We start from the raw sequence: 13,683 nt of genomic DNA, 5'->3' as shown, positions 1-13,683 counted from the left end.
TACCTACTCGGACTTGTAATTTTGAATTAATAAAAGTAAAAATAAAGGAAATTTTCAACCCTGATTAGTAGTTTTGACTTTTTATTATTCTATGTCCATTCTCCAACTACTAATTAGTATGTTGGATTTTCACCCACTAAAGTCAATAATTATGCTTGAAAGGGTCGCAATCTGTAGGACTGAAACTGAATGGCATTTGGTAGATTAATTAAACATGCTCATTAACTCCATTCACCCATCATTCAGTGGAAGAAAGGAAAAGGTGAGATTTTGGGAGATCTGGTCACCTCTTCATTTCTACTTTTTTTTCCTCATTAGCAGTGATTAAAGTACACATATAGAAGGGAAAAGGTTGCAGCTAATTAGATGACTATCTCTGTTTCTTTTTTCTTTTTAATTTCAAAAGGTGTTTTACTAGTATAGTACAATTATCTAAGTTTATTTTTTTATCAAATTAATTAATTTTAACAAATAATAATTAAATCTGGTAAAACATTAGGGACGAGACATTACATGAAAATGGGAGCAGGTAATGAATGATTTCACATGGAATTAGGGAATAAGTGGCCCCGAAATGACGGTCTGGCTGTCACGGAGTCATGAGATGAACACGTTTCCTACCATTTTAAACTAAAAATTAAAGAAAAGAAAATAAATATACATGCCTGATGCCCGCCTACTATCACGTAATTTGCCGTCGCTACATATATTAAATTAATTTAAGCATATGATATGGAAAGGGAAATGCACCACATGGCATGTTATCACCATGTGCCATCCTCTGCCTTGCCTGCCTCAATAATTGCCCATCTCATCCTCTGCTTTCCTTTTCCCTTTGCCTTTGGCAATTCCCAGCCTTTCTTAATTTCAATGCCCATATTTATATATCACAACAAAATCCATCAGCTAATGTTAACCTTGGATTGGAATTGGATGCATGTCTTTCACCACTTTTTTTGTACGTTGTACTTGTCCTTGGCCTTTGACGGATAGGATAGGAATAGAATATATTATTTTTAGACCCAAATTTTTTCTTACATTGAGATCCTTAATTAGGATTCAAATGGCTAATTATTGTGCAACAACGTGCCTCAATAAAGTATAGCATACTTCACCAAGTCGTGCTCCACATCTTAATTAGGGTCAAACTCTTTTACTTCACTTTTTACTCCCGTTTTGCTTGTATTCCTTTCATTACGACATTTTTATCTCATGTCCATGGTCATAACCCATTCATATGTTTACAAGAACACACATACGGATTAGTATAAGTTTTAGTCTATAAACTTGATAATTAATTTCATTTTAGTCCATAAAATTGACAATTGTAGATAGTTAATTTTTCAATAATGACACGGGTGAAGCCGTACATTTTCTTTAAGGGGCCAAAGTTACATTGTATATTTTTACAATAGTAAAAATGCGATTCCACCATTTTAATATCTATATCTTTATAATTTTTAAAGGATTAAATCAAAATTTTATCATTTTTAAGGGGCCAAAGTGCAATTTTACTTTTACTAATTTAAATCTTTTATAAATTTTAAAGGGACCTAAATGAAAAAAAAATTCATTTTAAGAGGGCCAAGGCCCCTGCCAGCCCCAGCTACGCCCCTATAATGACATATAAAAGTCTGCCACATCATCAATTCTTGATGGGATCTAAATTTAAGGACAGAAATGGACTTAATTGCTAAATTTAAGTATCAAAATGGAAAAAAAAAGTATAAATGTTAGAAGTGAATATTATGAATATTAACCCTATACATTAAACTCTAGCTAGCGTAGTAAAGTGTTTTTAACGAGTAAAAAACCATTATGTTTGAGTAGTGGAAGCAAATTCTTACAAGGAAAAAGCATTCAGTTGTTTTTAAGTGAATGTCCCTCTCCGGTACCGTCGGTTCCTACTTCTGAATTATTTGAGAAGAAAAAATCTAGCTCAACTTGCTATTTCCCACAACGCATGTTCTCCTCAATTCCCGGAGATAATTACTACTACTACTATCCTTTAATATTATATCTGTATTCTCAACCATACATACATATATATATTCCCGGATAACTTTTCAACCCGGACTTGCTCTCCATGTGCTTAAAAGACAACTTACAAGCCCAAGGTTCAAAGTTCAAACACACCGAATTCATCAATCAACGACTCCGTAACACAATAATATTTATATTATATGCACTTCAAATCAAAAGTAGTCTTCTTTTTACAGTAGAAACAGGAAAGTACTATTCATATTTTACACAACTGTCTCTAGCAATAACTGTTTACTTTACCTTAGGAACTGCCATATTACTTTACTACATGACCTTAAGCATTCCCAAATTCTATAAAAATGAAACTTTGCTCAGGCCATTTCTACTATATAGTACTTAAAGTAGCCCTTTTCTTTTATTTGTCAATAGCACACACTGTCTGATGAAGAGGATGGTCGACTCACCTTCACTGGAATGGGTCCCCAGATAGCCCCTTCTCTACCACAGTGGCTTGCACCGGAAGGATCAACCTGACTTAGATCATTATACCCAGCCACAGCAGCAGCAACGGCTGTTTCAGCTGCCACCTTCTCCCTTTCAGCCACTGCTTTCAGCCGCTGCCTTTCAGCTCTTGAACCAATAACCTGCCCCAGGATAGAAGCTCCAATTGTCAAGGCCATAGCTGTTTTAGGCATTACAACGGACTTCCGAAGCATGGCTATGAAGGGCACAGCTGCATGCACAGCTACAAACCATGATAAAGAAAATTTTTCAGTGTGCTCCTTCCAAGCACCCAAAGGCACGTTAGCTGCCATGCCCAAGAGAGCAATAACAAACATCTTTGCAGGCAGTGGCTGAGGGCGTAAGTTTTTAACAAGGGCAGTGCGTGCTAGGGCAGCCCTTGCGGCAACTACAGCAGGGGGGCATCTAAACTTCATTGCAGGTGAGAGATGAAAAGGTGTCGCCACAAGTGGTAGGACACGACTCACTGCTCTGTAAGATTTTGCAATTGGGCAATTCCCATTTTGTAACCACTCGTTTCCCATTGCATCATGATTTGATGAATTTCCTTTCTGAAGGATCATAATACCTCTCAGAATCAGCGTAGCTTGCAGTGATTATCAGGTATCAAATACATCATCTAATGGTTACATGGAAAATCATAATTCATACTGCTAAGCTTGTACAAAAGATCCATTGATTTTTAAATTATTGATTCATTTCTCTAGAAGGCATCAATGTATTTCAGAACTAATGAAGACCAGCCTAAAAACGTATACCGAAATATAACAAGTATAAATCTTTTATGGGCTCATAAAGACAGTTTGCTCCAAAGTTGATGTTGAGACCTCACATCATGTCATATTTAGGTGGGTTCAATTCTTATTTGCCAATGCAGCGCTGCGGTGATGATACTTACACTCATCTCTTCATTTTTGTATTCCTCAAATTGTGTAAATCATTCTTCTAAATTAAAACATTGCATTGGTCTAAGGATGTGTGATTACCTGAGAAGAGGGTTCTTGTTTGTTAGATGAGTCGGATTTCTTTTTCTGGTTCTTCCTTTTATCTGAGAAGGGACCAAAGCTGAAGGGCCCTCCTGAGCTAAAAGCTGAAAGGCTAATTGTTGCAGCTTTTCCTGCTAATGGGTTAAATTGGATGGTAGGCTCCTGTTTGTCTCTGTCACAGGGAACATCAGACCTCCCTGAGAGAGGTAAAATGCCATCCTTCCCATGAAAAAGCTTAAATGCCATATCAAAGTTTGGACCATCTTCAAATAAAGGACCTCTAGTTCCCTGTACATGCAGAAAGATATTGAAGAAATCAACTCAAGGGCAAGGGCTATTTAACAGTTCAGAATTTATATATGTTTGCATGCATATAATATATATACACACAGACACCAATGCATGAATCCTCCAAAAGGAGGATACAAAAAGGACTAGAAGAACTTACAGGCATGGGAAAACTCATTGAAGGGAATGAAAAGTCGGTGGGTTTGTTAATGTTCTTAAGAAATGGACATTTCTGAATGTCTGTCTCATTAAATGAGCACGCAGATGTGTCCTCATTGATTCCCTTGAACCCGAAGTCCATTGTCTCCAGTAACCAAAACAAGTTACCTGCAAAGAAAGCCTCTACACTTGAGAAACCAATGGTTGAATTGACATGAGGGGAGGGAAGGCACCCACCTCCAATTTTGAGATTACAAAAAAAAAAAAAAAGCCAAATGCAAAATAAAAGGATGTTGAAGGTTCCTTGCTAAGCCCAGAATATAGATTGCATTGTTTTGAAGAATGAAATTTGATAAACAGGAAATTTTAACTAATTGAAGAAAGCATAAGGCTAGAAGCAGCTCCTAATTAAGGGTATTGGAACGCAAAAGCATGAAATCCTTTTTCATATGACGTTCTATCTATAGTTTATATGTCTAACTGAAAGAACAGCGAGTATACATATACTAGTACAATAATTGCAACTGAATGGTTCAACCAAAAGCAATTGAAAGCAGATTCCAACACAAAACAATATTAGTAATTCAGATGGAAACAATAAGAAGCATTCGCAATTTATTTATTCATAATGGCAATAGCAATATTAAGGAGAAGAATCGAGAAACCCTAACATTTTAATTGTAACCTAAGAGGAAATGACAAGAAACGAGAGTAGGTGGAGAAATTACTGGATGGATGTTGTGTCGTGAGGTTTCCTCGATGTTGAGCTCAGCCCTGAAACTTGGAAACCCGACGGAGAAACGCAAGATTACTGAAAACCAACAGCAAAAGGACGTGTGGCTCACACAATCACCAATTCACGATTCGCCAAAGCGGCTTTTTTTAAATTATTTTATTATGTCTGGCCTGTGTGGCTGTGGCTGTTAAACCAATGACCATCACAACAATTTATTTTGCCACGTTCGACTATCCGCTAAGGCCTTGGGGCAGCCAGTGTTTTTTTTTTTTTGAAAAATAAAAGGTCGAATAATATCAATAATTTGGCTGTAATTAGTCATTAATTATACTATTAAGTATTAACTTCCTAATTTCTTGAAGAATTTTGGGTTAGAAAATACTTTTGCGGTTTTTGGCTTGGAAACTTGGTTGGTTAGGTTCAAATAAGTTATCCAACGAGTTTTGGATGGGAACACTTGATAGTAGAATTTCATGTTTAAAAACATTGTCCTTAGTTGGGAGCGAGTACACCCCTCATTTTTTTACTACAACTAAATTCAGAGTGCCTGTCTTGACTTGAACAGCTCCGACGGCCCTCATCATGCCTTTGCCTCCATACAAGTCATAATGGCACAGATTCAATTGCTTTCTAGTTTCTACTGCTTGTGACTTTATATAGACACATTTTTAAAAACGAAAATTTCAATTTTCAGTGCAAACCAATGGAAGGTGTTTGTCATAAAATTCAGGAACACGCAATGCAACAAAAGGTTAGTACAACCAAAGATTATACCACAATCCCATTTTTTTACATGTAGAAAACAGACCCATGCAATATGTAAAGATATAGAGTCGGCACTAAATACACCAAAACCAAAATGCTTGAAAAGCTACCCTTTTCAGACTGCCAAGTTCATCAGGCTTTTCGCATGCATGACCCCAATACAAAATGAAAGAACCTGGGCCACCGCCATCTCAAGTCTCTACCAGAAAGCCCTAACCTATTAAGTTCACTTTAAGGTTGTCCAAATGGCATTCCAGCAGCAACTCATGCCTCCCAAGTCCAATGTCCAACTCCTGAGAAACCAATAACATACAATTAGAAGGGATAGATGATATGCTACAAAATGATGGGCTGATTTAATGTTCAATACATATTCCAAAAAACTTCAAAACCAGCCTACCTGTTGCCTCTGAACACCTCCATATCTTCCTGAAGAAAAATCAGTGCTTCAATGGAGGTAAACGTCCAGAGTTTGGGCAGTCTCTGGCCCAATGTCCAGTTTGATGACATTTAAAGCACTCACCTGAGACACCACCAACACTTGCCCCAGTAAATACTCTATCAGAATAGCCCCTACCAATGGCCTGTACTGGACCATTCATGATGGTAGGACAATTTGTAGAGCTATGACCTGTAACCCCACAACTATTACAGAATATATCCATGTTCGAAGCAGATTCTCTAACCCCAGAACCACCATAATGGTTTCCATATTGACCCCCTTGGTTTACTGGTAATCCATATTCTCTACTAGCAGTTGGTGGTGCAAGATCCCTCCTTCCATCAATCCCAACTCCGGTGTAATCCAGTCCAGTATTGGGAGTGGTAAACTCTGCCTTTGGTGCAAAAAGACCTGAATCATTTGCTTTAATCTTAGCAATCAAATCCAAAAGGTACCTCGCTTCCGACGAAAAATTTACTTTTTCTACTTTCACCACTGTTGATTTCACACGCTGTTCATCACTAAAAGTTTCCTCCTTTACCTTTAACTTGAATATGTATTTATTAAACATAACTCGACGAGTGATTTCCATAAATTTTTCATCATCTTGGTTTTCATACCTCAGATAGTACAAATCTTTTGCAGGCACCCCCATGATATCCTGACCAGATTCCTGAAAAGCAGTCACCCATATTATGCCTGTATGATCCTGTATCTGCAACTGAATTATATACCTGTAGTCACATTCATCTACTGACCTATCACATTTATCACACCACCACTTCCCATCTCCATTATTTGTAACCTTTTTGTTGCATTGACGATCCCCATTCATGATGGGACAAGCTGTATAGCAGAAATTGTCCAACTTGATGTATGCAATCCTTGCTGCCACTGTAATCCAATCTGGTTTCTCAGAAGTTCCGAGCTTCTCATCTTTGACTTGTGATAAAGTTTTTCTATTATCTGTTCTACTCACACTTGACGTTTCCCTGGAGATAGAGACAGTAGGAGTGTTCCTCCCATCAGTGACAAACCAATTCTTTAAACTATGAGCCTCAGGAAAATCAGGATCTATAAATAACTGGGTTGAAGAGATAGAGCCCACTGCCTTCCCATTAAAATCATTCACCCTACCAGCTTTCACAGCTAGAACTGGAAACTCCCCAGAATCACACAAAGATTGGAGCTTTTGTCCTTCAGCATTGCATAAAGATCCCCATAAAGTTAACTCAACGCTTCGGCCAGACATGTCCTTCAAATGAAGGGTTCTCTTCTGAGTTTCAACACCATTTTTTCTCATTATTGAAGCAGCAGGGCTGATAAATGATACTACACCAATTATATCCACAATACTATTGTTCTCCATACATTCAATATCACTTATGGTACGGAAATGAAATTGCTGTCGTGGAATTCTGTTGTCATCCTCATAACATGGCTGTATTGTTGATGTGCTATCAAGAAGTATTTCATGCTCATTATTAAGGTGATTAAATGCCTTCTGAGCGGGTTTTAGACTTCCCCTAGAAATCAAATATATCTTACCAGTTTCAATCTGGTTATAGAATTGGTCAACCACAGCATTAAAGCAGGTCACCCGTATTTCTCCACCATCAGAATCAAGGAGGTCAAAAGAGAAAACTTTTCCTTCACCGCGTGCATTGTTGTAGCGCCTAAGTTCTCCCTTTGCTGTTACTCTGGCTTTTATTGTCCAGCGGCCCTGATATGGATTCAGAGCAGAAATTGGGATTATCCTGGGTGGTGCCTCATTCTTGGCAACAGGCCCCCGGTTAGTGTACATTGGGGATGGCTGTTGATATGTAGGTACGGATTGGTAGTTAGAGGTGCTTAGAGGACGTGAAGTTGCTGGCCTCGGATTATTGAAACCCGTACTCTGAACACCATATGGTCTATCTAGGGGTGATGATCCAGGAAAACCGGCAGAAGGATCCGCTTTGGGATAAGAGGGTGGTGCATTTGCAGCAGGATAGTTTATCTGATCAGATTCATTTGAACGAGAATTACCATGCCATTGATTCATTCTAGGCTGTTGCAGAGTGGTCCCAGCTGAGTTCAACCTATCAGCCATGCTGCCACCAACTGAGCTTCCCCCTAATGAATTGCTCTGTGCCATCACCGTCCCAGGTTGATCAGTAGGGGCTTGTGTTAGCCTAGAAGATCTTGGTGCTGCTACAGGCTTCCCAATAATATCACATTTTTCAACTATCACATCCAACTCAATGATAATAACAATCCTGCATGCATGGGACAGAAAATAAGGTCATCGAGAAAATTAGCACATTGACCTACACAGAGATGCAACAAAAATCACAAAGCTTGAGCAAAAAGCTATGCAGACACAAAGACGGATCCCTCATCAGAGTTTAAAGTGTGAATTGTGAACAAAATATTCAATTACTTTGAGAAATTAAATTTTAAGTTCAAGAAGAAAAGAACCAAATCAATCGTTAGATATATAAACGTGCCAAGTTATTGTCATCAATTAACAATGAAAAGAAGAAAAATATATAAACCCACCCAAAAACACAAAACAGACAACTAATCATGTCGTCACAGGTTGAAACCCAACAAATATAAATTCTTTATATACGCAAAGGATCATCAACTGAATGGTGAAATAAACGAAATAGTAATTAAGAAAAATATCCTTCAATCTTTCATCGAAAATATGTCCAGAAATAAATATAAAGAGAGAGAAAGAGGGGTATACATGCGATCTTGGATTACGTTGCAAATGTACTGAGTCAATTGAATAACGGAGCCAATTTGCAGCTTCGAGGATTTCACAAGTTCATTCTTACTGGTAGCGAGCATTCCTTGCTGCGTCAACGACCCATCCGATAGCAATAGCCTATACCTCTCGCTCTTTTTCGGTTCTTGCTGCTGCTGCTGCGGATTCTTAGACGTCGTTTGAACCTCTTTCAACTCTATGACTTGAAGCAAAGGTTTCAAATCCCTCTCCGTCGACACCTCTCTGTTTATAATACGAGCCACTGCCCCTCCCGTCAGATTTACCTCCATCGAAGCCCTCAAATTAGGGACTTTTGGGCACAGATAGATGTTTGGATAGAGAGAGAATAAGAGAAAACTCGAAATGATGGGTTAAAATTTTTAGAGGAAACTGAAGGATTGCAGGAGAAAAAACCTAGGGCAAAATGTTAGAAGCGACACTTCACTTGGCCAGTTAATTGAGAGAGAGAGATGAAGAGCGCCAAATCTAGAGTTTCGGAAATTTTGGTTCCAAATAGAGGGAATGATGTTTTTTGAAATTCCCAACGTGTCCCTACTTCCACTGTACACTTGTTTAACGCATTTTGTTAAACATAAAATACGGTTCGTGTCATGGGAAAAATTAGCCCAAAATGTCAAATTTGAAAAATATTTAGTAAAGTATATCGTTTTTTTTTTTAAATTTAAAGAGATAAATAGATTTTGGAGAGAAAAATAGAAAACACATTTAGCAGTATGTGTTTTAAATTGAGATGGCCAAAAATGCGTTTTATAATACCCGCTTTTAATGTCTTTGCTAACACCTCAGTAATTTTTCGTCCAATGATAAATTTTTCTAAATAGTTAAAAATTCAATTGATAATTTCTTTTAAACGACTAAAATGACTAGTTTATTTGCTATATAAACCTAAGTCTTTTTTTCTTTCAATTTAAATCATATTCTTTCGATCCTCTCAACTATTTACAATATGTTTAGTTCACTCGAATGAAATTAAATAGAGTTGTAATAAAATAGTCATTCTGTGGGAATGTAATTAAATAGGCATAAAGTGATTTTGTTAGATGGAATAAGTATTATAATAGTATTCATTTGGTTGAAAAGAATAATTATATAATTGCAAAAAAAATACTCAATGACAAATATGCCCTTTAATATTTTAATATATTTTTTACATCAATTTAATATTAAAGAATAATATTTTATATTAAATTGTAGTAAAAGATTTTTTTTTTTCTCCATCTTCATCTTCGTTGATCCCCTCGCTCTCTCCAAATTCTTCTTCATCATATTGCATGAGCAAAGTCGATAACTTTTTGATCTCTCGAAATCATGATATGACAATTATTTTTAGTCCTTTGACAATTGGGCACCAAAAACGTTTGACTACAAGTAAGCTGCTTATTCATGCAGTAGATTTCATATTTAGTTGAATTTAACAAATTACAGACACCTCAAGGCTTTCCTTCAACAGTCACTAATGACAGTTAATAGTACGAATAAAGGAGACTGCTGAGATTTTTATCCTTCAAGTAACAAAGTAAATATGCTTCTGAAATCACCCAATGAAGAGATAAAGTATTTAAAGGATATGATCCTAATTAGCAAATAGTATAGCTGACTAATTTGTAAATGAACATGAATAACATCAAAATACAGAAAAGATAGCATTCCAGAAAGCTTTGTGAACCATACGATATCACAGCTAATAAGCGATTTGTGCGAAGCACTAAACTGTTATATGGAAAAACAAAAAAGGAAAAGATGTTGAAGGAATGCGACCAGTACTCTAATCCATGTATTCGGAAAAAGAATATCCAGGAACCTCTCTCTGCCTTTGAAGGACCTGCTCTGTCAAAACAACGGGTACCACCTATTAGCAGCTACACAATAGCCATTATAAAGGTTTCTAAAAAAACGGCAAATATCTCAGTGCTGAGTACAGATTTTAACCTATGCAACTGGAAATACCTGGTTCTATCCCCTAAGAGAAGAATATTACAAAAATCAAATTTCAAGAAAAACTCGACCAACCCATCACCCTTCACTTGAAAGATTGCCGGAACAATTAAGAATTAATTTAATCATGCATAAAGAATGTTCAAATCAACTAAGCTCTCCTAGCTTAAAGGCAAAGAAATGAAGAGGAAGCAATTCTGTTAAAATCAATTTTATTTAATCAACACTGACCAAAGAAAAAAACCTTGAAATCCCTCAAAATAACGCCCCATAATAACCAATAATCCCACTAAAACTCAGACCTTGATTTCTAGAGAGACTAATTCCCAAAGCCCTAAAAACCCCAAACAAGATACAAAGCACAACAATCACTCTACAATATCAAAAATAGTAATTTAGCAATTAAAAGAAACAGAGCAATTGATTATGAAACAGTAAAATGTAGCAGCAAAAAGGAAGGAAGGGGTGAAAATTGCTTGCCTGACTGTCAAAGTGAGAGAGTGAAGGAGAATAAATGGAATTTGACAAAAGAGAAGCAGAGCAAAATCAAGGTTTGGTTGAGAACCGATTCTTTCTTTGCTTTTTCAGAAGAGAAAGAGTAGAGCAATGGAGGCTATGTGAGAGGGGCTGCTGACGAAGGTTTTAGAATGCTGAGGGTAAAATTAGAACATTTCGGGCTAATTTCTTGTTCCACACTCCTTGAATCGCGTATTCAGTGGGGAGGTTCAAGTCCATATTCAACACGAGTCATAATACGTCAACCAAACAATAATTTGATGGTGGATTCGCTAAATTGGAGTGTAATGGATTCATACTCCCCAAAGTTTTCAATTTTTATTTAATTTCTCTCGTTGTTTTAAATTTTCATTATAAAACGCAATCATAATGATTTTGAAAAAAAAATTTTGACCATTCTCGAAGGATTCTACATATTATGAAGGAGACACCTTGTTCATTCTGGATAATCGCAAAACATCCGAGCCTTTTCCCGGCCTCCTGTCTGCAGACATAAAAGCAAATTTCCGAATTGACCAAGTCGTTGTAGAGAGGAAGGTAGTTTGTGCCCGAATGGGTTCCATTTGTCAGTTGGTGGTGTGTTATTTGGTCAAAAGATTCATCCTATGGATTGATTTCTTAACAATGACCTCATTTTTGGCTTTCCAAATGATAATCAAACATATCTTTTCTTACCGGATGGTCACTATTCATTGCACTTGAGAGCTAAGTCATGTGGGTCTTCTTGCATGGGATTTCCTTAATCTCATGGTGATATTGATTAGACCATGTGCTCCTCTATATGTGGCAAGTGATATTCATCTTTGAATGTTGGCAATATAATGAATTTTTGCTATTGATATATAATTCTAAAACTAAACACAAGCAAGCCGCAACATCGAATATAAATCTTTTGATAAAACTGCCATCAAATACAAATCTAAGAATTGAAATCAGTCTATTATCAGAACAATTGAATTAAAAGCTGTAAGAAGTTGCAGAAAGTAAAAAGTTGGCTGTTGAAATGAATCATCTCATTTACTTTGAGGAGGAAGGTTCAAATATGGATGGTGAACAATGAATTTCTGGAGCACCTCCGGGCAATTATCGCTTGTTGGGAGTCCCTTACACTTCTGCCCATAATCAAACAACAGCTTTCTCATGTGACGTTCCGCTTCGTAGCCCAAGCCATCCAACCGTCTCAGTCCCGGTTCGCATCGGCTAGTATCAATCCCTCGATCACCTTTCACCACTGATTTCCACCATTCCCATGGATTACACTTTGATAACAGAATGGTAACCGTTTCATTATCTTCCAGTGTCCAATAACTCTCACAAACTTTCACCGCCTGGAATAACTCGTCGTCGATCAACAACGGCTGACCCTTAACCCCCACTCGTAGAGACGTGTTCTTGATATCGCATATTACGAGTTTCTTTTTGGTTCCGAGAGGAACTGGGACCTGAACCATGACGTCTCCTAGAGTTTGCGACCATGAATAGTTCTTCATGTCAAGACCATTGTTTTTGTTCGGCGGCAACGGATCGTCATGGGATGGCTTTTTAGTATCTGCTTCCGATGCTCTCCATCTCTTGTTCTCAGCATCTTCTTCTTCTTCTTCTGATTCATCTTTCTTTTCCCGCTTTCTTTTCTTGATATCATCAAGAAGTGACAGGATTTTATTCTCCATCTTATCTTCTTGATTGTCGTCGAAGATATCTGCAGCCATCTGAGATGCGAAAGCGAACGCAGATTTGAAAAACCCTATAGGATTGGAAGGGTCAAAAACTGAACTGAAAGCCACTGGCGAGGCGGAGGGTTTCGACTCGTTTCCATCATCGACTTCCATGACTCAAGTCTGATCTGTGACAACCTTTGACGTGCAAACTTAACTGGAAGATAAAAAAAACTAGGGTTCTTTCGGGTAAAAGTACCAGGAAATCCCTTCGGCCTCTATTCTAAAAAATGGAGTAGTCTGAGTTAAACTTTTCACTTAAATAATAACGTGGAAAATGCTCAAAATTTTTTATGGTAAATTATAAAAATAGTCATCGGATTATACTTTTCATTTTATTTGGATCACTTAATTATTAATTTTTATTTAACCATTAAACTTTTAAAACTAAATATTTTAAGTTGAAGTGAACTTTTCTATTAGTCTAATAATAAAATTAGCTTCTAATATTTACATATTCCATTAATTTGATCCTAAATATAAAAATTCAATAAATTTAGCTCTCAATGTTTACAAAATTAATCATTTCAGTTTTAATTCTAAAAATAATAAATTTGGCCTCAATATTTAAAAAATATATCAATTTAGTTTTAACTCTAAAATTAAAAAAAATCATTTTTATACTTTATAACCCATCAAGTAACCTATGTGAGATATTAAAATAAGAAGAAAAAATACATTCTTTCAAGTCATTTGCAACATTTTTCTTACAATAATTTAGGCTACACACTAGACCAAACTAATTGATTTGAAATTTATATAGAATAATTGACTGCATTATTACTCGAATAGATAACGTTTTAATACCTTTATTTTCTTTTGTATCCTAATTTTTTAGAATTCTTTTCCAAGTAACTTGG

General features: G+C 36.6%; 3 protein-coding genes across 3 annotated transcripts; all 3 read right to left on the bottom strand.

The window, feature by feature from the left end:
• Positions 1-2,160: 2,160 nt before the first annotated feature.
• LOC105764944 (uncharacterized) lies at positions 2,161-4,842 on the bottom strand. The gene is made up of 4 exons (XM_012583766.2): positions 4,667-4,842; positions 3,940-4,106; positions 3,492-3,779; positions 2,161-3,056 (listed from the first exon to the last, which is right to left on the bottom strand). Exons 2-4 carry the CDS (start codon positions 4,078-4,080, stop codon positions 2,406-2,408), a joined length of 1,080 nt encoding a protein of 359 aa, XP_012439220.1. The 5' UTR covers positions 4,081-4,106; positions 4,667-4,842; the 3' UTR covers positions 2,161-2,405.
• Positions 4,843-5,361: 519 nt separating this feature from the next.
• On the bottom strand, positions 5,362-9,138 carry LOC105764943 (replication protein A 70 kDa DNA-binding subunit E). Its single transcript, XM_012583765.2, has 3 exons — positions 8,616-9,138; positions 5,840-8,139; positions 5,362-5,732 (listed from the first exon to the last, which is right to left on the bottom strand). Exons 1-2 carry the CDS (start codon positions 8,924-8,926, stop codon positions 5,880-5,882), a joined length of 2,571 nt encoding a protein of 856 aa, XP_012439219.1. The 5' UTR covers positions 8,927-9,138; the 3' UTR covers positions 5,362-5,732; positions 5,840-5,879.
• A 2,983-nt stretch (positions 9,139-12,121) lies between these two features.
• Positions 12,122-12,937, bottom strand: LOC105762254 (protein BOBBER 1). Its single transcript, XM_012580138.1, has one exon. It carries the CDS (start codon positions 12,935-12,937, stop codon positions 12,122-12,124), a length of 816 nt encoding a protein of 271 aa, XP_012435592.1.
• Positions 12,938-13,683: the final 746 nt, after the last annotated feature.

This window comes from Gossypium raimondii, chromosome 12, assembly GCF_025698545.1.
Source record: "Gossypium raimondii isolate GPD5lz chromosome 12, ASM2569854v1, whole genome shotgun sequence".
Classification (NCBI taxonomy): Eukaryota; Viridiplantae; Streptophyta; class Magnoliopsida; order Malvales; family Malvaceae; genus Gossypium; species Gossypium raimondii.
Note: the sequence above shows the minus strand (reverse complement) of the source record. Positions and strands in the feature narration are given on the sequence as shown.

Excerpts from the sequence above, each read along its gene's own strand:
- LOC105762254 (XM_012580138.1), bottom strand. The coding sequence starts at position 12,937 with ATGGAAGTCGATGATGGAAACGAGTCGAAACCCTCCGCCTCGCCAGTG.
- LOC105764944 (XM_012583766.2), bottom strand. The coding sequence starts at position 4,080 with ATGGACTTCGGGTTCAAGGGAATCAATGAGGACACATCTGCGTGCTCA. Across the intron at positions 3,780-3,939 it reads CAATGAGTTTTCCCATGCCT|GGAACTAGAGGTCCTTTATT; the intron begins GTAAGTTCTTCT and ends CTGCATGTACAG. Across the intron at positions 3,057-3,491 it reads AACAAGAACCCTCTTCTCAG|AAAGGAAATTCATCAAATCA; the intron begins GTAATCACACAT and ends ATGATCCTTCAG.
- LOC105764943 (XM_012583765.2), bottom strand. The coding sequence starts at position 8,926 with ATGGAGGTAAATCTGACGGGAGGGGCAGTGGCTCGTATTATAAACAGA. Across the intron at positions 8,140-8,615 it reads AACGTAATCCAAGATCGCAT|GATTGTTATTATCATTGAGT; the intron begins GTATACCCCTCT and ends CCATGCATGCAG.